Source organism: Trachypithecus francoisi, unplaced genomic scaffold (assembly GCF_009764315.1).
Source record: "Trachypithecus francoisi isolate TF-2019V2 unplaced genomic scaffold, Tfra_2.0 Contig01579, whole genome shotgun sequence".
NCBI lineage: Eukaryota > Metazoa > Chordata > Mammalia > Primates > Cercopithecidae > Trachypithecus > Trachypithecus francoisi.
The window spans coordinates 36,356,228-36,382,867 of NW_022681442.1; the positions used below are offsets into that span (position 1 = coordinate 36,356,228).

Here is a 26,640-nt window from a genome sequence, read left to right on the forward strand (position 1 = left end):
GAGTGTCACACAACAAGAGCATAAGTAAGGGTGGGGGAGGTGCCACATACTTTTAAATGACCAGGTCTTGTGAGAACTCGCTATTGCAAAGATAGCACCAGGCCATGAGGGATCCATCCCCATGATTCAAACACCTCCCACCAGGCCCACCTCCAACATCGGGGATTACATTTTAACATGAGATTTGGGCAGGGACAAATATCCAAACTCTATCACTCACATTACCTGATTTCAAGGCTATGTAAAACTATAGTAATCAAGACAGTGAGTTATTAGATAAAGACAGCTCACTGAAATAGAAAAGAGTCCAGAAATTGACCTAGCCATATCTAACCAGTTGCTTTTCAGAAGTGTTACGCTAAACAGGAGAAGCCAGACACAAAGAATTACCTATACGATGATACCATTTATATAAAATCCTGGAAAAGGTAAAACAATAGTAACAGAAAGCAGATCAGTTGTTAACAGGGGCCTGAGATGGTACTTGGCTGTAGAGATACACATGGGAACTTTTTGGGGTGATGGAAAGGCTGTATATTGTGATTGCGGTGGTGGTTATAGGGTGTATGTATTTGTCAAAACTCATTGAATTGTAAAATTAAAATGGATATATTCGGTTGTATGCAAACTATAACTCAATAAAAGATCTAGATATATATTAGGGCATTGTCAGTACAATTTAACCTTTCTTTGAGACCCTACTAAATTAAGGGGTTATCTATTGGAACATCAGGCATTGGTTCCCACCTCCAGGTGGTAGAGCACAGTGCATAGGAACGGGGCCAGAAAGTCAGGCTGTCTGGGTTCCAGTATCAGCTCCTCCACTGCGGCAAGCACACAGCTTCACCTGTCTGTGTCTCGGTTTCCTCATCTGTGTAAACGAACATGATATTAGTGCTTACCTCCTAGGGTTGTGAGGGTCAAATGCATTAATATATTTAAAGCATTTGGAACATTTCCTTGTGCATAGTAAGCTATATATAAGCATTCAGTATGATCAGTAAGTTCTCAAATCAGTTTGTGTCGTGATTTTACCTTTCTCCTAAAATGTGTTTTTTCCCCTTTCCTTTACCCTCTCTTTAAACCACGTGCACTCATGTAGCTTGAGGTTTTTTTATAGAATGTTAGAGCTGAAAGGGATCTCGGATAACATTAGCATCAAGTAGGGGCAACAAAACTGAAACCAGTGAGGTTGAGTGATGTGCCCAAGGTCACAATAATATGTGGGTGACCATGAACCAGAAGCCTGGCCAGGTGACTCCTGGTTCAGCTCTGTTTTATCAAGGGTTACAGTGTTTGCATTTTTAATACTAACCACTGGGATTTATCGCGAACCTGCCATTCATCAATTGCATTGTGTGGTGTTTGTTTTGCTACAGAGCAGTTCAGAGCCCCAGTTGCAGACGACTTGTCCTGCCACCACCATGAGCTCTGGTAAGTCATTTTAAACTCATCTTTCTCTCATCTACCAAACTGGGCCGTTTACCCAGATTTCCCACGCACCCCAAAGGCCCCACTCTGGCATTATATTTTTTATTTTTTGCAACCTGGGTGAATGCCAAAGCTTTGTCATAAGTTGTCATCATCACTATCATCACCTTCATGGTTAATGATTTTTTGAGTGCCTACTACTATTGCCAAAGAACTGTGCTACACTTTACATGCACATTAGCCCTCTCTTTATTGAGATGTAACTGGCATACTATAAACCACAGATATTTTAAGTATACAATTTGATAAAATTTGACATGTGTGTACACTTCCATGGCATTTCTTAATCTGAGTGACTGCAGCAAAAGTAAACTGAGTGGCCATAATTGCCCCAGGATATGAACTAATCTAATGCTTCCTTCATCCAGGCTAGTAGAGCAGTTTGCTCCCTCTTTTGCTTTGCCTTTGGTAGTAAAAGTCAAGACCTAAAGAAATAATCAGTTTTGAGTATTTTTAGTTTTGAGCTGAGGTAGAAAACGTGGGTTAGGGAAGACAGAGATGGGAACAGATCCCTGCTCATCATGCAGCCAAGAGCTGTCAGCTTTCCAACCCAGAATTCGAGCCGAGAAGTTTCCATCTGGAGATTAAGCCCCACCTAGGCTACTGAGCATGCCCTGGAGCCTCCTGAGACCTGCAGGTGGGGCAGGCTGTGGGGTGGGAAGATGACCCTGTGGATATCTCAGTCAGGGGTCTCCCAATCCTGCAGTATTTCGTGAGTGTTGTCAGTGACCTTTGTGGATTAAAAATCACCTGCTTCCATTTATTTGCATACAATACCCTTTTAGCCAAGTTCTGAGCAGGACAGTATGTAGTTCAGACCTAGGAAGGCTCTGGGGTGGAATAGCTGAGGCCCACACCCTGACCTCTTTGTTTACTGGCTGCATAGTCTTGGGCCTGTGGTGGACCCTTCTCTGCATTTTCCTCTGCAAAATGGACATAATAAAAGCACCAGTTCATTGGGATTTAGTGAGGATTAAGTGAGGCAATGCTTTTATTTATTTTTTTTGAGACGAGTCTCGCTCTGTCACCCAGGCTGGAGTGCAGTGGCGTGATCTTGGCTCACTCCAGTCTCTGCCTCCTGAGTTCAAGTGATTTTCCTGCCTCAGCCTCCTGAGTAGCTGGGCTTACAGGTGCCCACCACCACGCCTGGCTAATTTTTTTGTATTTTTAATAGAGACGGGGTTTCACTATGTTGATCAGGCTGGTCTCGAACTCCTGACCTCAGGTGATCCGCCCCTCTCCACCACCGTGCCTGGCCTGAGGCAGTGCTTTTAAAGTGCTAGGCTCTGTGTCCAAGGCATGGCAAGGGCTTCATCTTTGGGCTCTTACTGTTATGAGTTCAGAGTTCCTCCCTGCAAAGCCCGGGACTTGGCTTCTTAGCAATTCCTTGAGTGCTTTTGCTGTGTGCGAAGAGGCCGTGCACCTTTTCCCCTCTAAGCAGGCTCAGGTACTGCCAGTAGCTCCTGCTTCATAACTCATTTTTGTCTCTTTGGCTTTTTGCTTTTGTTGTTATTTAAAATAGGCCATGGTGTTTGCCTTTATTTTGTTTTAAACTTTTTCTCTGTAGCCTAAAGCTACTTTCTCGTCCAGTGGCAGAACTGGCCTAACTTTGGTTTACTACTCCTGGCATTAAGGGCCAGAGAAGGAGGAAGGGAGAGGCCTGGAAGAAGGGTATGGGTGTGGAAAAGCCCAGGAGACTTCTCCCCAGAATCTCTCTCTCAACGTGGGGGATTTGGAAGGAGGCATTGCCTAGGAAGAGTTCAGAAACTCTGGAGCCTTTGACCCGATGATCCCACTCTTGGGAATTTCTATCTTAATTTCAAGGAAACAAAAATATCACCCACATGAAGTGGGGGGTATGAGTAAGTACGTCATGTGTATTTACTTGATGGAATATTACGCCGCTATTAAAATGGTCATTAGGAGAAAAGTAGCTACATGGGAAATATTTGTTTTAATCGCTGGTGGAAAGAGCAGTGTAAAAATGGTGGATTCTTTTTATTCCAAGTTTGGGCTGGGCTGCCAGTCACCAGGTGAAGTGCTTTACCTGTGTGATCTTGTTACATTCACCTGGAAAAGCCTCACAAGTGGGGCGTGGTTTGCCACCCTCATTACACAGATGGGAAAACCGAGGCCCTGAGGGGTTAATAATATGGCCGGGATCACTCTGCTAGTGTGTGCTGTTGCTGAATCAAACTCGGGAAGCTGGACACCAACATTGTGCTGCAGAGGTTTGAGTTTCAGGAGATGGAGTTACTAATTTTTAAATACCTTTCCAAAATTTCAAGTTTGGTTGTTATATTTAATTAAAAGAAAGGAAGAACATGGGGCTGTGCCTGCTGGTAGCTCAGGGGCTGCCCCACACTAGCCTGGGGAGGCCTGGAGCAAGGCCTACAATCGCAGAAGGAACTCGAGCAGGTACTTGGATTTCTGGCCTTCTTCCACCCATCTCAGAAATCAGAGCTCAAGGAAGACTCTGACATCTAGAAGAATTAGCCTTCACCTATAGGTGGGTGTGGGCAATTAACAGGCCACAGCCTGTGGAGCCAGCGTGGGGAAGTCCAGGCACCAGGTGGGGCAGTGGCCCTGCTCGTGTATGGCCACTGGCAGCATCCAGACTGGCCTGCCAGTGTGGCTTATAGCAGGCGACCCCCATTTTGGGAGGCTGATTGTTAAGGGCCTAGGTAAGGTGACTTAGGTCTCAGCCTAATGAATTACAGGGGTGTGGGACTAAGCTTCAGTCCCAGCATTTGGAGAAATAGAATATATGTATATACATATGTATGTATGTATATATCAGGAAACCCAAATGTTTATCCCATTTGGGGAGGAAGAAGATGAGCTGTGAGATGGGCAGAGCAGAGTTCAAATTTCAGCTTAGTGATCTTGGGCAGGCCTGGAATCCTCTCTGCCTCAAGTTTCTTATCTATAAAATAGGCATTCCTAACTCCTAGTTCTGGAGGTCTGGGTCTTATGGATAAAATGAGATGCTAATTATGCAATGCTAAGCATGGATCCTCAGACCTGGGCAAGTCAGTGTTTAAAAACCCATAGCTAGTTGTGATTATGTTTGTAGCTTGGTTAACTCTGGGCTTGGAGGGGTTCCTCCAAGCACACATGTCCCAGGGTGACAGGGCCTGCCGGCCTGCCTTCCTCGGCCTGCCTCTATCTATTTTGGGATGGGGACCTGGGTGGGGCTTAGGCTGCAGGTGAGCAGGGATGGTCTCAGCTTCTGTAACTGAGCAGAACTCAGGGAAGTCTCAGCCAACCCAGAGGACATGACATCTGAGGGCAGCCCCAGGGATGCGTGGAATTTCCATCAGGTGAGAAGGGAGGATGAGACATTCTCGGCAGAGGGCCTCTTAGGAACCGAGGCCTAGAGGTCTGAAAGTATCTGGGCAGGACCCCTCTGCTTCTTCCTGACTCCGACCCCAGCACCTTCTGCCATGCAGGACTCAGTAAGTGCTGGGGCAGTTTACTCACAAACTTCATGCTCTCTTTCTTTCTTGCAGAATGTGATGGTGGTTCCAAAGCTGTGGTGAATGGCTTGGCACCTGGCAGCAATGGTCAAGACAAAGGTAAGGTTCTTGGAGAGAAGTCTGGATTGGTACTGGAAAGCATTTCTAAAGATGTGGAGTATGTCAGGCCGGGGCCATCCCATCTGCCTGGTGCGAACATCATTGGCCTAACCAAGCCATAAACTGGGGACCTGTTCCCTACACTGATTTTCTGAGACCTGGAGCCTGTTCTTGCATTTCGGGAGTCTGAGGCTGCCATTTTCCCACTGTGAGGTATTAAAAACTTTCCCTAGCACACAAGGATGCTGTGACTGACAGATCAGGCACATGGACCAATGCATACTTCATGCCTGGTACAGATGGCATTTATCAGCCTGAAATATCCCTTGCTCAGCCTTTCACCGTCACCTATAATAAACAGTGATGTGTTCACAGTCCTGACCCTAAGGTAAAAGCCTAAATCATTAAATTATTTCAGTGGCATTAATTTAATGCACATCCTCTCATAGTTTCAGTTTTTTTTTTTTTTTTTTTGTATTTTTAGTAGAGACGGGGTTTCACCGTGTTAGCCAGGATGGTCTCGATCTCCTGACCTCGTGATCCGCCCGTCTCGGCCTCCCAAAGTGCTGGGATTACAGGCTTGAGCCACCGCGCCCGGCCCATAGTTTCAGTTTTTTAAAATTTTAGGATAAAAGATTTAAATGTGAAATGAATGATGGATGTGATGAATGACCTTTGAGGTCCTGCTTGGCCTGGAGACTTTCATCCTGACCTCAGTGTGGCTGAGCAGATAGCCTGGCTACGGGGCTCGCGGTGCCACTTTTACTGAGTGGTGTGATGGACACTCAAGCTGGAGTGACAAAGCATGAGTTCAAGTCCCAGCTCTGCCACCATGAACAGGACATCTTGAGAGGCCCTTTATCTTTCTGGGTGTGGGTTCCCTTATCCTCAAGATGAGGGGAATTTATGCTCTGCCATATTTATTTCTGCTTCAAATTCAGAATTGGAATGAATGCTCATCCAGCTAAATTTTATGGTATACAAGAGGAAGGGCCAGAATCCTCGCATTGGGCATTTAAGTCAAGATGCATCAAAGAATAATTTCAAACAATTTGGCATTTTGATCTGTGTAATTTCCATCTGGGTCAACAGAGTGTTCCTTTTAAGACAAGGCAAAGTGTGAACTAAGAGGAACCAGCTGTAGAGGGTATGCCCAGAGACTAGGAGGGGCTGGGGTGCAGGGCCCAGGTGGTGTGGGGGTGGGTTCCTTGGTGGCCCGAGGGGACCTGCCATGCTCCTGTTCTTGCCTCCCTGCCTGGTCGCCCCTCTGCACCCATGGTGTGGGGCCCTGGACAGTCTCGACCAAGTTGCACTTAGGGAACTCTGAGGGGCAGTGCCTGTGGAGTGGCTGCAGGCATGTGTTTAGCATCCAGTGAGGAGCATGGAGAGGGGTGGGGGCCTTATTAGTTTAAAGCTGTGGAGTCATTGACCCCATCCATGTGAACTCATTTATACAAGAGACTTAAGGCATGTGGGGGAGGGTGGCAGGTGGAGTGGGTCCCACTCTCTCCTTGGTGAGACTCACCTTTGTCTGCAAACAAGCAGGCAGGGGTGACCTGAAGGGCATCAGGGTGGCCTGAGGTCACTGAACCAGAGCTGGGCTAGCTGAGCTCCAGTCTCAGCCTCTCTGCTTGAGAACTGAATGAGCCTGAGCAGTTCGCTGAGCCTCTTGCTTCTTCCTCTGAAAATGGTTACAAAAGTCTCCCCCAAGCCCATCTCCCAGGTGGAGCAGACAGGAAGATGCTGTGAGAGCACATTTGTGTCTTAATCCATGCAGTAGCGTTGTTAGCAACCTAGTCATTAATGACCAGGCGCCGTGTGACTGCCTCATGCCTTAGGAGGTGAGCTGACAGCAGGATGGACTGGAAGGTGCACTGTCCCTGGCCGACATGCCTCCCTTCTGTTGCCTTGACAGGCTCACCAATGCTGCCTCTGCAGTGGCGGTCTTGTTCCCAGACAGCCCTTCCCGCTGTGTTTCTGTAGATATGCGGCCACAGTTGACTCTGGCACCTTCACACAGAGCTCCCATCCCTCTTTATGTGCTGCCCTTAAAAGAGAGGGTGAGGGGAGGCCTCACAACGGGCTCAGTGTAAGGGGAGTTCGGGGACGTGCCTACCATGAGATTACAGCATCTGGGCAGGCAGGGAGCCCAGAGACCCTGCCGATAGATAAGTTTGAGCACCCAGGATGTTCGAGCGGTGGCCTTCACCGTGTCCCAGGCAGGCATCCCTGCTCTGCCTTAGCTCAGCTGGTCCTCGGGGTCCTGGGCTGTGCACTTGGGTGCTGCCCCGGAGACTACATATGCACTTGGACACTTGGCACCTCCTGACCAGGAAAGGGTGGGTTTGAGCAAGGCCATCTGCTGTTTAACAGATGGAGGTTCTGATTTGCCTGGGGCCGGAGGGCTACAATTGTCAGAGCAGGCACAAGACCCCGGAAGTTATGCTATGGTGGAAGTAGCTCTGATGGCTGAAGGGACCAGGCAACTCACGATCTTGTTCCTTCGTTCTTGCACTCATCTGCAGCCCATGGGCCACCACCCTCCTCCTCGGAACTCCCTCCCCAGCATTCTCCCAGGAGGCCCTGTGGACCCTGAGTGCTCTCCCCTTCCTCCGTTTGCCAGGCCATCTGTGTGCCTCTGTAAATCTTTGTCCAGAGCCTTGGCAAGCTCCTGGTGTGGCAGGAGGCACCAATCAACACTGACCAGCTGTATTTGGGTGATGGTTGGAGGGGAGGGGTCTGTTGTCTTGGCCTAGAACTCTAAAGAGAGAAAGCAGGTTATTTTTAATTACTGCATCTACTGCCCTTTGTATTGTTCTTGTTGTGTGGGTGACTTCCTCCTATTGTCCCTGCCCAGTTCCTCAACTGCCTGAGTGTTTCCCAAATGTTCTTTCTGGATGCACCATTTACCCTTTTGTGTTTTCAGCAACTGCCAACCCTTTACGTGCACGCTCTATTTCTGCTGTTAAAATCATTCCTGTGAAGACAGTGAAAAACGCCTCAGGCCTAGTTCTCCCTACAGGTATCTCCTTGGGTCGGTTTATTTTCTCTAATTGTGAGCGGATCATGGCATGGTTTTCCTTTCTTCTTTTCTTCTAACACGCACTTTGAGCTGAATCGTTGCATGTTTAGTAGGCATTCTGTCTCACTTCCTCAGCTTGCTTCCTTACTTCTTCTGCGTACGTGAATGTCTGTGTGCGTTTTCCTGGGAGCCAGCGAATGTGGGGAAGAACTGAGGACAGAGGCCTCGCCCCTCTTTTCTTTAGGAGAAGGGTCAGTCTGGAGGCTCAGCTTTCCCTTTGGGATGAGTCTGAGGTGCATGGACATCCTAGGCTCTCCCTAGAGGTTTCCAACTCCCAGTACTTTAGCAAAAACTGCAGTCTCCCTGAGAATTAACCTGGTGTCACAAAGAACCTCTGAACGACTGAATTTGAAGCAGCTGCCTTAGGTGCCCAACCTAGACTTGCCTCTGATGCTCACCGGGCCATCCCAGAGCATCCCCTATGCCTTCCCCAATTTTACCTGCAGCCCCTTCCTGCCTCTCCCCTCCAGGGGGTGGGGGAGTACAGTTCAGATGTCAGCTCCGGCTCATCGCTTCCTTCTGTACAAAGTGGGACACACGAGACCTACACAGTACTTTATCCGATGGTGCTTTCAGAAGTAAGTGGGCTGTGTGTCCAGGAACCTATGGATGGGCTGCAGCCATCAGTGTGCCCCTCATCCTTTTGAAGTGTTTTCCCAATAGTTTGGTGACATGAGTCACTTAGCCTCTTGGTAGAGTTGGATAAGTCAGATGCTCTCCAAGGCTGAAACTTGCCCCGCCACACACTGTGCGTTTTGTGCATTGCGTTCAATACAAGAGTCGCTGACAAGGCAGGTCCATTCTCTTGTCTGACATTAATGATCATTCTCCCTGAGTTGCTGGAAGTGGGCTGCTGGTGCGGAAAGCAAGGAGAGAAGAGGTTTTGCTTCTTTGCCCTCGGACGGGAGTGGGGATGAGTCGGGTGTCTGAACTCACATCCTGCCCAAACGCACACCCTGAACATCAACCTATAATCCTAATTGTGACAATTTTAGGTCAGGGATCTAGGCTGTGAGCAGTCTGAAAACAAAAAAGCTGTGGCGTTCTGCATAGCTCAGCTGCACAAAAAGAAACAGTGCGTGTGCCTCCCAGAACTGTGTGGTCTGCCCCGGTTCCCTGCCTCCGTGACTGATTTCCTGCAGGATGGCATTCAGATCTTTTGAAGCGTATTTTGAAATCTTTCTCAAGGAAACTCGTGAAGTTGATCCGTGTCTGTTATTAGGCCCTAGTGAAACTGTAGGAGACGCCAGGACCCTGTGAAGACAGCTGAGGCTCGGTGGACACTGCTCATTGAAGGATTTAGCCTTCCAGGTCGTTTTTGTTGCTGTGAGTTTTCTTTGTTATGTTTGAAAAGTGAGGCTGTCACTTGTGAGCTTTCTTGTCAGGTAGCATATCCTTCTGTCTCAGCATTTCGGGAGTCTTGACTTGCTGTTCCAAGGAGATTTGCTTTTCCTTTTCCCACTGGAAAACTGCAAGGAGTAGCTGTTCTCCATGGAACTGCCCCCACCCCCCCAACTTCCTTAGTTGCCAACTTGGTCTTCAATGAGAAGAATGGTCTGGAAGCTTGAAACGTCTTTCATAAACTCTTTCTTGAACTGTGCCTTACTAACTGGTCAGAAGTCTGCTCGCCAACCTAAACTTCATTTAATTAAAGGAATAAACCTGCTTTCATTTTGAAATGTTTTCAGCTGATATTATAACTCATCCATTTACTCAGAACTCACCATTGCCGCCATGTTCCCCTAACTTCCTGATGCACAGTAAACCTCTGAAAACTTGCCCCTCTCCACCACCCACAGATTAATTTCTTTGACCACAAGTGTTCAAAGACTTCGCGTGGCTGTAACCAGGTTCATCTCATTCCCCAGTTGTAACAGTTTGCTAACCAACTGTCCTTTAATCCTTCAGGAGTCTTGGATTCAGTCTTCAATTTTGGACCTTTTCTTTTCAGACATGGATCCTACAAAAATCTGCACTGGGAAGGGAGCGGTGACTCTCCGGGCCTCGTCTTCCTACAGGGAAACCCCAAGCAGTAGCCCTGTGAGCCCTCAGGAAACCCCGCAACACGAAAGCAAACCAGGTGCGCTGAGGCTGGGGGAAGATATTCAGAGCCACGTGGGAAGGGCGGGAGGAGGCTCTGGTGTTTTTGCTCAGGAGGGTGTGAGTTCATCAGATAACTCTGGGTTCTCTTAGGGACCCCTGGGACAGTCAGCTCCTTTGGATGGGTAGTGGTCAAAGCTTCAAACTGACAGTCACGTGCTGCGGGTGAAGGCACAGCAATAACCACCACTTAAGTTAGCTTTGACTGAGCAGGTCATCCTGTGACAAGAGCCAGTACTCTGCAGACTGCACTCAAGCAGACTGAAATAGCTTAGGGCATAGGGGATAAGCAGTGGGATGGGCTAGAGGTTGGGCTTCTTAGAGCTCATCCCTGCTTCCTAGAGGTTCACTGTGACCTGTCCAGGCTGGGCTGGAGGTGCAGCCAGGGGAGACTGAGAAGTGTGGATGACTCGATGACCTTGCTCCCGGAAAAGCAGAGGTGGACAGGGCTCAGGCCTGGGATGATCACCAGCCAGCTGCAGGAGCAGGATCAGGAGAGTAGTTCAAAGGCCCAGTGTAAACTAGGAGCAAAGGGAGATCAAAGAAGCCACATGAAGCCCATCTCCCCACCTTAACCCATCACTTGGGAAACCTGAGGTATTGAGTTTTAGAATTGGGACTTCAGAACCCGACAGATCTCTGTGCACACCCTGCCCCCACCACCTGTCGGCTGTGCGACTTTAGTCGAGTTATTCACTCTCTCTCAACCCTAATGAACTGTAGAATGGGGTTGATAATAGCACCTGCCTCATAGGATTGTTGTGAGGAAGAAGTGTATGAAGTGCTGTGTATCATGCCTGGTGGCATGGAATAGACTGTTAGATGTTAGCTGCTATTTGATTATCTTAGATTATTTTGGCCTCTCCAGAGACGACTTTGCACAGCCCAAGTATTCTGGGAGTTGGCAAACGCTGACTTTGAGATCAGGCACAGTTAGTTTAGGGTGAGACAGCACCTCTCCACTCTGTAGGGTAGTGACTTTCACACTTTAGCTGCATCAGAATCACTTGGAGTAAAAAGGTAGGTTGCTGGCCCCCAGCCCGGAGTTGTAGAATGTAGGGTTCCCGCTTGCAGGTCTGAGATAGGGTCTGAAGATTCGCGTTTCTGACAGGTTCTTAGGTCATGCTGATGCAGCTAGTGCAAGGACTGCATCTGAGAGCTGCTGCTGTAGGGGACGGGAGCTTGCTTTCTTGAAGGAAAGGGAGGGAGAAATTGAATGGCGGGGAGGACCACTCCCTTGGGACCAGAGAAGATAGGCAGTAGGGTACACAGACCCCTCTGGGGCAGCGAGAGTGGTGTGTTGTGATAAGACAGATATGATATGTAGGATGGAAATGGCCAGACCTAGCATCCTGGAAACTGACTTTCTTCCTGCCCAGCCACCCATAACAAGTGCCGGGTCACATGCTGGTGGATGAGGCCAGGCTAGGGTTTGAGCACAAACCCCTTTCTGGTGATGTTGGTCCCTGTGAGGGCTTCTTTATCCTTAGACTGAGGGCAGGCCCGAGCAGCCCACAGCCCTGAAAGTCAACAGAATAGCTTCTTGGTCCTGCATCCCTGAGCTCAGCCCTGACTCAACCTACTGGAAAGGTGGGGTTGAGGAGAGAAGGCAAAGTTATTTTATTCTAAGGCTAACCTCATCCAGTCTCTCCAAGCCTAACTGGGAAGACCCAGCTCCCAAGCTAGAGAGCATTTGGAGAAGAGAGAATCCTAAGGGATGATGCAAAGAGAAAGGCCTTATGTGCAGTCAAATGACCTTACAAACCGGCTGTCCCATCCTCTGGCAGTAAATGGAGGTGGTGGAGAGGGGGGCCTGGAGCTCCCTCTAGTGGTTACAGTGTGGCATTGACGTAGAACACAAATATGCCTACCAGGTGCACGCCTGTGCTACCAGTACCGTGTGTGGATTTGTTTTTTCTTTTCTTTTGTTTTGTTTTTTTGACAGGGTCTCACTCTGTTGCCCAGCCTGGAGTACAGTGATGCAGTCATTGCTTGCTGCAGACTCGACCTCCCAGGCTCAATCTGTCCTCCCACCTCAGCCTCCCAAGTAGCTGAGGTGCACGCCACCACACTTGGCTAATTTTTATATTTTTTGTAGAGATAGAGTTTCTCCATGTTGCCCAGGCTGGTGTTGAACTTGTAGGCTCAAGTGATTCACCTGCCTCGTCCTGGCAAAGTGCTGGGATTACAGGTGTGAGCCACCATGCCCGGCCCTGTGTGTGGATTTGAGGCACTTTTGGAAACACTCTCTTATCCTAAAATACGTTTGTGTCTTACACATTTCTACCAACTAATTTGGTGAAAAGAAACTTTACCAAATCTTTTTCACCAAACCATCACCAGATTGTTTTAAAATGCAAATCCTATACTCGGAAGAATTAAGGGATAGCTATCATTCGCACCTTACAGTAAGTTCATCTTTGTAAATTGAGATCATCGAATCCAAATAAGCATACATTCATTCAGCATTATCTATGTGCCAGGTGCTGAGTGAGTCACTTGGAATTGTGATGAAAAAGGAGGAAAAGAGAGCAATTCTAGGTGCATTAGGTGAGGGCAAAAGGCAGTATGTTGCAACAGGAGTCAGGTGTGGACGTGCAGTCAGCCATCTTGCTTTCGGGCTGTGGGTAAGTCCTAGTGTCTTTGAGCCCATATCGAGTATGAGGAATTGGGGCCAGATGCTTTCCAAGCCTTTCTAGCTCCAGAATGCTCTGTGACCTTAGGAAGTTTGGAAGTTAGCCTGACACAAATGGAATCCTTTTGATTGGTGATAAATTTAAGATGGTACAGGAGGGCAGTTTGGATGAAAAGGAACAAGCTGGGTTTGAGTAGAAGAAACAAAAAAAACCCACATGCTCATTGATGCAAACGAAGCAGGCTAGAATGTGTTAACACTGGGGAGTGGGCTTAAAAGAGGATGTCAGTAAGCCAGGCGCAGTGGCTCACACCTATAATCCCAGCACTTTGGGAGGCTGAGGTGGGCGGATCACTTGAGACGAGAAGTTCAAGACCAGCCTGGCCAACATGGTGAAACCCCATCTCTACTAAAAATACAAAAATCAGCCAAGCATGGTGGTGCATGCCTGTAATCCCAGCTACTCAGGAGGCTGAGGCAGAAGAATTGCTTGAACCCAGGGAGGCAAAGGTTGCAGTGAGTGAGATCACGCCACTGCACTCCAGCCTGGAAGACAGAGCATGATTCTATCTCAAAAAGAAAAAAAAAAAAAAGAGAGAGAGAGAATGTGAGTATAGACAATTCAGGAATGGCAATCTTGTCCCCTTACTATGCTACCTATTGGCTAGCATCCTGCTGGCTCTTGACTCTGACAGTGTCCATGTCAACCTCCAGATTGACAACTTGCTGGCCTGTACCAGTCTATTGTCCCATCCTGGGGCCTGGGAGCTCCTGGGCCTTCCCTGGCTTCATTATAACAGTTTTTAGCAGTATTTGCAGACAGCCATGCCCAGTCTGGACTGGGAGCCCAAGTGTGAGGCGGTGGATGGCTCTTGCCGAGGATTGCTTCCTACTCCCAATGCCTTTGCAGATAGCTAATGTCAGATGGCGTCCGGCTCCCTCCCTGCTCACCAGGGACAGCATTTGTCCCCCATCTGCTCTCTCTGTTTCCTCTCTGACTTGCTCCCTGTTTGCTACCTTCTTCAATGCCTATAGGTGTCCAGGTTGCTGATTATTTGCCTGGACTGGAAGCTCTAGTCCCTACCTGGCCCTCTGATACCCACATTTCAGCAGTGCCCCCTATTTCTAGTCCTTGTCCCAACCCCCTCACCTGGAAGAGTTGATATAGTTCTGGTTTCACACAGTTCTCTACTGAGGTTGAGCACTGCCACTTACTGTCTTTGTGATATGGACAAATTACTCCACCTTACAGGGCTTCAGTTGCCTTATTTGTAAATTGGAGATGACCATAACAGAGTTGTTGAGATTAAATTAGCTTTTTTTTTTTTTTTTGAGATGGAGTCTCACTCTGTCACCCAGGCTGGAGTGCAGTGGTACGATCTCTGCTCACTGCAACCTCTGCCTCCTGGGTTCAAACAATTCTTTTGCCTCAGCCTCCCAAGTAGCTGGGACTACAGGCACCCGCCACCACACCTGGCTACTTTTTTTTTTTTTTTTTTTGTATTTTTAGTAGAGATGGGGTTTCACTATGTTGACCAGGCTGATCTCAAACTCCTGACCTCATGATCCACCTGCCTTGGCCTCCCAAAATGCTGGGATTACAGGCATGAGCCACCGCACCCGGCTAAATGAGCTCTTTCGTGTCAAGCATTTGGCACAGGCCCAAAGCAAGTGCTCTTTGAGGGTAACCATTCTAGTTCCTGCAGGTCAAGAGGCTTGTTAAAGATTTGAAATAATTTCAGTTTGAAGCCATGAGGATCTTACCCTAACATGGTGGCAATGGGAGTGAAGAGCAGAGGCTGAGGGTCAAAGTGCCTTTTGGAGAATGAAATGAGCAGGGCTCCTTGTGGTGTTTTTAAGGACCACAGAGAGGTAAGACTCCATGTGGCCCAGGAGATGTCTTCCCTGGTTGGCTAGGAGAGTAATTGTGGCACTCATGGAGGTGGAGGGATTTGTGAAGAGTGCTGAAAAGAATGTTGAATTCCATCTTTTGACATGTTGAGTTTCTTGGCAAGGGAAGGACTTCCAGGAGAATGTTTCTAATGGGAATTTGGAAATTTGGAGTCCAATGTGTGGATTTGGAAGCCATCTGCATCCACATGAACTTTGAGAGAATGGAGACATTCTCGGGGGTGGAGTGACAGAGAGAGCCCTGGAAATTGCCCAGTTGACACTCATTCTCCAGACTCCTCCATTCAAGTGGTGGCTTAACTCAAGATCCCTGACCACAGCTTCCTGATCAGCCTCCTCATCTCTGAATGTGGACCTTAGTTTTTGGATCAGAACCATCTGAAAGGAATAGCAGTAATCTTAGTACCGACTCCCTGCCCCCAGGAGAAACCTCATCACCTTATCCCTGCCCCCTGACCTCATTGCCACACCAGGTCTGAGTGTTGGCTATATTGGTTCAGAGTGACTTGATCATGTCCCAGGTCAGGGTGTTTTCACTCCAGACAGGGAGCCTGAGCTGGTGGTGGGTGTGATACCAAGCTTCTTGTTTGGTATAGTCTAAAGATCTTGTGGCTTGATATATCAATTCCTGTGTTCTGACTAAGGTGCCAGGGTCCAGTTCAGCCCTTATATTTTGTTAATTCTGTACCAGTTGGCTCCAGTCCTTACTGCCTGATTCTTGAATGCAAAGTTAGCCTTGGACATAAAGATTCTTGGACCCACAGTCAAATTATTTCCTCTGGTTTGACTCTCACTTTTGCTCTCCAGAAATGGCAGCAGCAAAAAGGTACCATAGGAAGGTTAACATTGACGCAGTTAAAAGTACCCTGTACCTCCATTAAATTCGAGTGTTTTTGATGAGTACACATGTGAACATTAGGGCCAACTGAGAAGTTGGAGGGAAAAGTCCTCACAAGAGTGCACCCTTCCTTCTGACACCAGTTGCAAGTTCAGGGGTTTCCCAAAAGCACTATCAGATTTGGTGCAATGCTAGAGGGACTCACATAACATATTGAAAGCTGCTATGCTCCAGGTTATGGTTTATTATAGGGAAAGAATACAGATTTTAAAAGGCAAGAGAAGATGCACATAGGGTGGAGCCTGGAAAAGGTACCAAATGCGGAGCTTCTGTTGCCCACTCTGCATGGAGTCAGGACATATTATTTCCCAGCAGTGATGTGTGACAGTGTCCTCAGAGCATTTTCGACCAGGAAATGTACCCGAGCCTTTGTGTTCAGCATTTTTACTGTGGCTCCATTACATAGGCATGATCCACTGCCCACAGGGCAGATCTCAGTCTCCAGTCCAACTTCCTAATCGATCGAGCTCCTGGTGGCTCAAAGGCCCCACCCCAAGTCACATAGTTGGTGTGACTCAAAGTCTCAGATAAACAAAATCACTCCTATCAGGCAGGACTTTCCAGGAGCTCAGAGATTACATCCCAGAAGCTGAGGGCCAAGGCCAGACTTCTTTTTGGATAAAGTTAAATTCTGTACTATACAGCATGAATACAAAATAAACACAAATAAGATTTGGAACACCCTTAGACTTACTATTAACATCTGTCATCTACCTCTTAAATACTCTTACCAGAACACATCAAGACTCAGTCAATGAAAATTACCCTAAGATCCCAAGAAGAATTGACTGATCAGCAAAAGACTTTAAAACAGGTCAAAATGAAATTAGCATAGAATGAGATAAAATAAAATATCAGGAGGCTACAGCCACAGGCTAGAAAAGATTGAAATAAAGCACAGCTGGAGGAAAAGATAAGGCAAAGTAAATTATGCTTCTTGCAGAAAGGGTAGGTCTCTCAGGACTGCAAAAGCTCTCTAGGATCCAACTTTCCAAGGCACTCCCCCCACCTTGGGAGCTGTAAGGTAATATTTATTGAAAGAAGCATTTTGGCAGTCTCTTCAATCAGGAGTTCATAATGGATGATTATGTGTGCAAAATGTCATACTGCTGCACACAGGCACAAATGGCCTCAGGCTGCTACCAACCTTCCAGGTTCACAAGATGAGGTAATAGATGAAGGATAGTAAGATGTCAGAAATACAGCTCTCCTTTTTTTTTTTTTTTTTTTTTGAGACGGAGTCTCGCCTTGTCGCCCGGACTGGAGTGCAGTGGCCAGATCTCTGCTCACTGCAAGCTCCGCCTCCCGGGTTTACGCCATTCTCCTGCCTCAGCCTCCGGAGTAGCTGGGACTACAGGCGCCCGCCACCTCGCCCGGCTAGTTTTTTGTATTTTTTAGTAGAGACGGGGTTTCACCGTGTTAGCCAGGATGGTCTCAATCTCCTGACCTTGTGATCCGCCCGTCTCGGCCTCCCAAAGTGCTGGGATTACAGGCTTGAGCCACCGCGCCCGGCCACAGCTCTCCTTTAACAAGGAAGAAAGGAACATTTAAGAGGTCCTTGGAACTGCATTTTTGGGATAGGGGAAGGGGAACAGTTTTAAAGACTTGGAGTGAGAGGAAAAAGTGGGTATATCCCTAAGGATCTTATGTTCTTAAAGCTATTTATCACATGGCAGAGATCAACAATGCTCATTTTTGTCCATGGTTATTTTTCCCCCTTATGCTTTGAATTCTGATTTTGCAAAACACATGCTTTATGCCAGATACTTTCATTTAGTCTCCATTTCACAGATGTGGCCAGGTCATTTGCCACAGGATATGCAATTAGCAAGATAGAGACTCAGGGCTGAAACTAGGCAATCTGATGTCACAGTGATACCTGGAGGTTTCATGATACCTGGAGGTTTGGAAGAACAGTTCACATCTCAGCTTTCCATGGCATAGCTGTTTGCTAGTGTCACTTGAATAGAACCAACCCAACTGAGAACCAGAAAGTGGGAAAAATAATGTGTCCCCAGTTCCATGTACGAAGTTTACATGCTTCATTAGATAGCCCTTCATTCAGAACCTATTGACGTTAGTATATGCATAAATCTAATAAATTTGATAGACTTATTTGACAAAGGTGGACTAGAAATAGCAACTTAGAAAAGAAGATGGAACAGTACAAGTGATAGCTGTGAGGGAGGAAGTGGACCATTGTCACGGCATCTCACCAGGTGTTTAAGGGCCTGCCAGGTGTGAGGGGAGCTCTGGGCCAGGAAGCCGTCTGGATGCAACAGGGAGTGTGGCGCACTCGGAGGTACTTTCACGTACCTGATCTTTGATTCTCAAAGATTCTCCAATTCTTCGATTGGAGAGAATCAAAGGATCATACTCCCTGTGAGGAGTATAGGGTAAGGATTACATTTTGTAGATGAGAAAAGTAAAATTTAGCGTGGCTAGTGAACTTGCTCCTGGTCATACAAGCCGGTACATTGCAGTATGTGAGCAAAGCGTATGTCCTGTACCTTTCCCAACTGTGGTCGTCCCTCGGTATCTGCCAGTGATTGGTTCTAGGACCTTCACAGGTACCGAAATCTGAGAATGCTCAAGTCCCTTATATAAAATGACATTTTTTTTTTTTTTTTTTTTTGAGACGGAGTCTCGCTCTGTCGCCCAGGCTGGAGTGCCGTGGCCGGATCTCAGCTCACTGCAAGCTCCGCCTCCCGGGTTTACGCCATTCTCCTGTCTCAGCCTCCGGAGTAGCTGGGACTACAGGCGCCCACCACCTCGCCCGGCTAGTTTTTTGTATTTTTAGTAGAGACGGGGTTTCACCGTGTTAGCCAGGATGGTCTCGATCTCCTGACCTCGTGATCCGCCCGTCTCGGCCTCCCAAAGTGCTGGGATTACAGGCTTGAGCCACCGCGCCCGGCCATAAAATGACATTGTATTTGTACATAACCTATGCACATTCTCCTGTATATTTTAAATAATCTCTAGATCACTTATAATACCTAATATAATGTAAGTGCTATGTAAATAGTTGTTAGTCTGTATTTTTTAATGTTATATTATTATTGTTTTCTTATTTTTTGTTTTCTCCCCCAATATTTGATCCACGGTTGGTTGAATTCACAGATGCGGAATCCGTGGGTATCGAGGGCCGACCGCATGCGGTTTTTGTGGGGTGGAGAAGACAAATAGCAGTGAATTGTCCGTAAGGAAGTGGCAGAAATGTAACAGGCAACCTGCTAAAAGAATATGTAGCTGAATTTAAAAACTGTTTTAAAGGGGGAAAAATAAAATGGATACCGCTAGTTTTCCAGAATAAGGAAGTTTTTGAGTGTACCTCTCATCGGTGGTTCTCCTGGTGTCGGTTATGGACTGGCAGTCTCAGCATCACCTGCAAACTTGTTAGAAATGCAAATTCTTGGCCGGGCGCGGTGGCTCAAGCCTGTAATCCCAGCACTTTGGGAGGCCGAGACGGGCGGATCACGAGGTCAGGAGATCGAGACCATCCTGGCTAATACGGTGAAACCCCGTCTCTACTAAAAATACAAAAAAAACTAGCCGGGCGAGGTGGCGGGCGCCTGTAGTCCCAGCTACTTGGGAGGCTGAGGCAGGAGAATGGCGTAAACCCGGGAGGCGGAGCTTGCCGTGAGCTGAGATCCGGCCACTGCACTCCAGTCCGGGCGACAGAGCGAGACTCCGCCTCAAAAAAAAAAAAAAAAAAAAAGAAATGCAAATTCTTGGGCCTCACCTCACACCGCATCAGAAGCGCTGGGAGCCAGGCCCAGCCACCTGTGTCTCAGCAAGCCCTGATGCAGCCACACCACTGCTAGACGTGGATGCCACTCACTCAGAACCTTGACACCGTACCTTGCCTTTTGCTCCAGCTGTTTTTGGCTCCCACCACCTCTCTGAAGCACAGCATCCTCTTCATGGCTGATGGGGAGGCTGGTGGCTGTGGAGGTGGTAAGCAGGGTGCTAGGTTTGGATTCTGGAGACTTGGGCTGACTGCTTTGTCACTTCCTGGCTGTGTGACTTTGGGCAAGTCAGTTGGCCTCTCTGTTTCCTCATCCATGAAGGAGAGTGATTACCTACTTCACAGAGTTGTTGTGTACACTGAACTAAAACTAAGTGGGGGTAACAGTGACTCACAGTGGCACTTAGAGAGGTGTTCAGTAAATGTCTGTAAATCTCAACTTGGCATCTGGAAGGCCCATATCTAGCCCCTGAGGGACCCACATTGAAATGGAGGCTTGGGCAGTGAGACTGCAGTATTAGTCCCTCTTTTTCTACATGATAAGGCAAGAGGAGACAGCCTGGGAGAGGAAGGGGTTAAGGCTTGGCTAGATTAGGGATTGGCAAACCATGGCTGTGAGCGGAATCTGGCCTGTGCCTTTTTTTATACAGCCCTCGAGCTAAGAATGGCTTTTACATTTTTTAATGGTTGAAAGAAAAATCAAAAGAAGAATGGTATTGTATGCCACATGAAAATTTTATGAAATTCAGATTTTAGTGTCCATAAATAAAGGTTTATTGGAACACAGCCATGCTCATTCATTTACATATCATCTGTGGCTGCCTTTGTCCTACAATAGCAGAGCCAAGTAGTTGCATCTGAGACCATATGGCCCATCAAACCTAAAATATTTACTATCTGGTCCTCTATAGAAAAAAGTCTCTGGACCCCTGAGTTAGATCAAGGATAGAGAGTAGAGACAAGAGATGATACAGTAGATGATAAATAGCAAACATTTTCTGAACTTTGCCAAGCACTGTGGTAAGCATTTTGCATGCATATATGTTCTTATTAACAACACTTATAAAACAGGCATATCATTATCTCCATTTTTCAGATGGACAAACTGAGGCTTATAACTTGCTCAGGGTCATAGAACCCTTAGGTGGTAGACCCAGGATATGAATTGAGGCCCAGCTGCCTTTCCAGTCAGGTTCGTAACCACTGCAGTCTGCTGCCTCATGGTGCCATGTGCTATGTGGATCAAACTAGGAGAAGTTTGGGGTCTCTGAAATGCATCAGACGGTGGCTGGGAAGGCTGAAGGGAGACAAGGGTGCTTTGTGATGTGATGAACACTCAAGAAGGGTGATTAGATTTTGAAATGTTTATGTGGCTTATTTAATGGAAAGAAGAAAAGCAGGCAGGGAGAAAAAAAGTCTTTATCGCAGCAGATACCTCCTGGCTTAAGTCATGTTCTGTCCCTTAGCCCAGCACCATCACCCCTGGAAAAAGTGTTTATCCACTTCTCTCTCTCCTGGGCTTGTTAGTTGGTTGGGAGTGGTCATTCTGAGCCCACAGCAGGCTCAAGGAAGGGGAAGGAGAGGCAGTGAGTAGGGACTGGCCAGTAGAGAATTCTGTTGCCTTTTTGTCTGTAAAATAAGAATGTCAAGTAACAATTGTTTCTTCATCCCTGTGAATGTGAGCCTTGTGTTTTCAAAGGTCAGTGCCTGTGAGCACATCATGGTTTTGAGTGGGTTCCTATGGTAATCAGGCCATCGTGACTGAGGGCATTTTGTGTCAGACAACGGGGTGCTGGATTTTCAACCTTCTTTGCAGTTCATGCTTGTTTCCTGCAAATGTAACCATTTCTGTTTTTCCCCTTTTCTTGTTTTCATCCTTTCTGCACCACGTGTAGGTCTGGAGCCAGAGCCTTCTTCAGCAGGTATGGCTTCTCTTGCATTCTCACCTTTCTGGCCTTCTACTAAGGACCCCGGAGTTACAGGGGAACCAGGGAGTTATTCCCTGTGAGTGAGAGGTTTTTTTCCTCCCTATTTCTCAGATGAGTGGAGGCTTTCTTCCAGTGCTGATGCCAATGGAAATGCCCAGCCATCTTCACTTGCTGCCAAGGGCTACAGGAGTGTGCATCCCAATCTTCCTTCGGACAAGTCCCAGGTAGGCATGTGCCCAAGGGCAGGGTGGGGACTGGTGAGTGGTACCTGTCCTTGAGTCTCTTAACTTAGATTGGTGACTTCCTGCTTCCCCAGCTGGATAATGGAGTAGGTTTCAAGCTTTTGGACAACTCCAGATAAGCTCTGCAAGGACCGAGCTAAGGGAAAGTTGGGGTCAAGGGAAGCAGAGGCATGGAATGAGGTTGGTCTGTACCTGGGTGTTGGAAATAGGCCTTGATGCCTATTTAGGTTTGTTATGTATGTAGAAGTGTTCTGAAAGGGGGAATTCATTTAGCCTTGGATATGTAGGCAAAAGATCTGAGATTTTTTTTTTAAAAAATTCTTTAGAGTGTAATATTTGAGAGAAGAATGCATCTTGTGTTTATTCCAATTGTTTTCTGGAGATGGGGCTGTAAGAACTCCAGCAACAGTATCCTTACAGATTAAGATCAGGAAGCTGTGGCCAGGCTCTAAGTCCAGCAACCCAGGAACAGGCAAAATGGCGGTACAGCCCAGCTGTATCCTACAAAAGAAAATCCCCCAAAGCTGTACAAATTGGAGTAACGATACTTTTGCTTAAGTCTTTCCCCCAGGTGGCTTTCTTGATCTTTCTTCCTTCCCTCTCCTGTTGTTACTTTGTCATTTTGATAAAGGGAATAGACCATGTTTTAATTTAGGTGATCTGTGATGAACATTTTTGCATACAGGAGCCACATCTGTGGAATCGACTACTACTCCTTTCTCTCTCTCTCTCCCTCTCTCTCCCCTCTCTCTCTTTCTGTCTTCCTCTCTCTTTTTTGGAGTCAGGGTCTCTATCTGTTGCCCAGGACAGAGTGCAATGGTATCATCGTAGCTCACTGAAGCCTCTGATGGCTGGCCTCAAGCCATTCTCCCACTTTGGCTTCCCAAAGTGTTGGGATTATAGGTGTGAGACACCACACCTAGCCTAGTCCTTTCTCTTAAAGGAAGCTGTGCTGCTCAAAAACTATTGCAGAAATGTGTTCCTTGTGTGGTCTACTTCCCTGTGCCTTCCTTCTGTGAAGGTGTTCCCTGAACTCAGAAGGGGTCTGGACATTCTGCAGGTCCTTCCTAGTTCCCACCCTACTTCTCCAATGATTCTCTCGTTCCTGCTCCTGAGGATGTAAAATTGCATTTGCTGCTGAAATGAAGCTGAATCAGAGATGATATTTTTCTCCCTCTCTGTAGATGCTTATCTTCCCCAGCGTGGAACTGGTTGCTTAATTGTCTGCCTTGTATGCTGAGCAACAAACACATTTAGACTTTCTGCCACCTGCCATCACTTGCCTCTCTAGGTACAGCCATATGCATCCTGGGTCACTGGTTAGAACCAGGAGCTGTAAATGAGCCTGGCTTTTTGAAGTCCTCATTAGACATAGGGACTGGGGAGGTCACTTGTCCGGTAAATGACTTGCCCTGGTTTTCCCATTCCTAAACCCTCTCACAGTGTATAAATGTGCTGCCTGTGGCAGACATACTACTTTTCAACCATCTCAAGAATGGATGCCATCAGCTCTATGCAGATTAAGAAACAGTGCTGATTAATTCAGAGCAAATGTGGAAGCATGTCCTCTTCTACTATCAGTGACTTAGTTCAAAGGGTAACTCAGTAATTCTTTTTGGCTTCTTAAGCAGCTCTTTTGAAAAGATAATTTTAAAAGCATGTGAAGTAAATAAAAATTCTTTTAAAATAGATTTATTTAACACAGCTTTATTGAGCATCTCCGTGGTGTTCAGATCCTGTGTGAAACATTGCCCTCGAGAGGTTGATAAGGGTGAACACCCTATAATATCTTTTACAAAGCGTGTTTTCTTATCTGTCACTATCCAAGAATTTTCCTTTTATTGGGGTTCCCTTTAAGGGAACCTGGTAAATTGCTGATAAAGAGGTTTTTATCCTGCATATTCAATGTAAAATCAGCCATTCAAATTTCAGGAATCTTTAGGTCGCGCATTACCTCTTAGATGTGTTTTCTAAATGGAAACATGACTTCTTGTCTGTATAGTGATTGCCAAAGCTTTAAGTATGCAGTGGCTTAGACAAGGGAATTGGTAGTTTACAGAACTGTATAAACTATAAACATACCATGATTTTCCAGAAGCCTCATATTTTTGCTGACCCACCTTCTAAAAAGATAAATAGAATTTCATTTGTAGCCAGCTGGGCAGAATGCAAACTGCCTGTGTGGTTCCCACAATGTTTACAACAAAAAGTAGTTCCCTGCATGTAAAGTCACTGTGCCTGTCCCCTTTCTTCAGGACTAAAAGAAGCCCCAGGGCAGGAGACCTTTGGATCTGAGTGCACTGTTGATGCTCTGGGGAAGCGTCCCCTCTACAGGGTCAAAGCCCTGGGAAGGCTCATGCCTGATGTAATGCATCCCTGGCACCATATATGGTGAGAGCCGAAATAAGTTAGAAACTCACTGAAGCTGATTTCTATCTTTGGACAAGAAGAAACCACATATGGGACATTTGAGCTGAAAGTAAAAGTAAATCTGAGCTCAAATCAAAATGGTCTTTTGCTTACCTCCCTACTGCCATTATCAGTATACCCGCCAGTCCCTTTGGTGCGTGCTAGCCCAAGTGTTTTGTTTCTGGAATCGTTTAGTCTGTAAACATGTTCACTGAAACCAAGTGAGTTCATCTGAAAGCTTTTGCTGTTGCTTACTACTAGAGAGGGGCTATTTATTTTGTTTTTCTTGGCTGGTACATATTCACTAGCACTGCCATGGGTGCCCTGTGGAAAGGATAGGCATTGAATTAGCCAAGGATATCCAAGTGAGCTGCTTCTCCAATGAGCTTATTTGTACCTTGAAAACTGAGTTTAAGGAACAGGTTATTTACTGTTCCTGGGTTGATGGTCTAATCCGGACTCATAAAACTTTTTTTTTTTTTTTTGACAGTCTTGCTCTGTCACCTAGGCTGGAGTGCGGAGGTGCCATCACAGCTCACTGCAACCTTGACCTCCTGGGCTCAAGCAATCCTCCCTCTTCAGCCTCCTTAGTAGCTGGGGCTACAGGTGTGTGCCACCACACCTAGCTATTTCTTTTTTAAATTTTTTGTAGAGACAGAGTCTCACTGTATTGCCCAGGCTGGTCTCAGAGTCCTGAGCTCAAGTGGTCCTTCTGCCTTGGTCTTCCAAAGTGCTGGGATTACAGGCTTAAGCCACAGTGCCCAACCCATAAAACTTTTAAATATTTTTCACCTATTCACCCTTTCTAACATTCTTTCTTCTTGTCACCTGTATGCCACAAATATGAGAATGAAATAGGCCAGACACAGTGGCTCATGCCTATCATCCCAGCACTTTGGGAGGCTGAGGTGGGTGGATCGCCTGAGGTCAGGAGTTCGAGACCAGTCTGGCCAACATGGTGAAACCCTGTCTTTACTAAAAAAAAAAAAAAAACAAAAATTCGCTGGTTATGATGGCAGGCACCTATAATCCTAGCTACTCAGGAGGCTGAGGCAGGAGAATCACTTGAACCCGGGAGGCGGAGATTGCAGTGAGCTGAGATCACACCACTGCACTCCAGCCTGGGCAACAGGGCGAGACTGCGTCTCAAAAAAAAAAAAAAAAAAAAAAAAAAAGAATGAAATAAAATTTAAAATAAATTCAAAATAGACCCAGATCTTGCACCCTCCTCATTTTTGGTCAAAAATCAAAATTCACTTACCAGATATTGACCAAACTCTAATATACTTCACTTGTGTAATTTGAAGGAAAGTTCTGGTTTTCTTCTAGAACTGGGATATCTTTAAAAATAGGAGCCACTCACGCCTGTAATCCTAGCACTTTGGGAGGCCGAGGCAGGTGGATCACAAAGCCAGGAGCTCGAGACCATCCTGGCCAATATGGTGAAACCCCGTCTCTACTAAAAATACAAAAAATTAGCCAGGTGTGGTGGCACGTGCTTGTAGTCCCAGCTACTCAGGAGGCTGAGGCAGGAGAATTGCTTGAACCCGGGAGGCGGAGGTTGCAGTGAGCCGAGATCGTGCCACTGCACTCCAGCCTGGGTGACAGAATGAGACTCCATCTCAAAAAAAAAGAGCCGTTAAAGAAAATCTAGGCCGGGTGCAGTAAGTGGCTCATGCCTGTAATCCCAGCACTTTGGGAGGCCGAGGTGGGCAGATCACAAAGTCAGGAAATCGAGACCATCCTGGCTAACATGGTGAAACCCCATCTCTACTAAAAATACAAAAAATTGGCCGGGCGTGGTGTCATGTGCCTGTAGTCCCAGCTACTTGGGAGGCTGAGGCAGGAGAATCACTTGAACTCGGGAGGCAGAGGTTGCAGTGAGTTGGGGTCACATCACTGCACTCCAGCCTGGGCGACAGAGCGAGATTCCATCTCGAAACAAAACAAAACAAAAAAGAAAATCTAGCAAAATGAAGTTTCCTCATCTCATAGTCTAATTCCCAGTTGAGCCACAGGTTGGCAGATGACTCTTGTTGATGTGAGGATCAGACTGGAGGGTTACCCCATTTCCTGACCCTCTTCTCCACTGAGACCCTAAGAGGAGCAGGGTTGAAAAGAGAGGGATGCTGTGCGAGCCTCTGGACCTGCAGCCAGAGCTTTGGGCTTAAGCTGTGATTCTGAGGCTGATCATTGACCTCTGGGGCTGATTCCCTTTGTGTGGTGGTGGGCTGGGTGAGATGGGCATGGGGCTGGATTTTGACAAACTAGGCACAGTCCAATCCGGTAAAGGCCAATTCAGTCCTTCATTGCCTGGTCCCCTCTTTTGTGTACATCAAAAATGGGAGACTGTGTGCTTTTAATCTCATGCTTGTCTTCCTTCTAATAATTAGCTTCATCAGATTCTTTCCTCTGAGAAAAGAGCACATGTGTATTCAAAAATCCTTGGCATTCTCTTCTTAGGGCGCTTTAATTTGTTATGCTTACGGAATTGAGTGCTAAATCGCAGTGACTCAATTAAGACATCTGTCTCCTGTGAACACAAATAAGGATGGTTCTTCCAATTCTCCTTTTTTCGAAGGGAAAAGAATGAAAGGCACTCAAAAGAGTTCCAGTGA

General features: G+C 46.9%; 1 protein-coding gene across 50 annotated transcripts in view; it reads left to right on the forward strand.

The window, feature by feature from the left end:
- SORBS1 (sorbin and SH3 domain containing 1) overlaps window positions 1–26,640 on the forward strand; it is a 255,754-nt gene that overhangs the window by 119,680 nt on the left and 109,434 nt on the right. For 23 of the 50 annotated variants that reach the window (XM_033187841.1, XM_033187861.1, XM_033187955.1 and 20 more), the window contains exons 3-8: window positions 1,380–1,434; window positions 5,004–5,069; window positions 7,996–8,091; window positions 10,103–10,231; window positions 21,339–21,365; window positions 21,483–21,595. In XM_033187841.1, the coding sequence (XP_033043732.1) occupies window positions 1,425–1,434; window positions 5,004–5,069; window positions 7,996–8,091; window positions 10,103–10,231; window positions 21,339–21,365; window positions 21,483–21,595 (441 nt within the window). In that variant the 5' untranslated portion in view covers window positions 1,380–1,424. The remainder of the gene's footprint in view (window positions 1–1,379; window positions 1,435–5,003; window positions 5,070–7,995; window positions 8,092–10,102; window positions 10,232–21,338; window positions 21,366–21,482; window positions 21,596–26,640) is intronic. The other 27 variants (XM_033187880.1, XM_033187944.1, XM_033188068.1 and 24 more) reach the window with 3 other exon arrangements.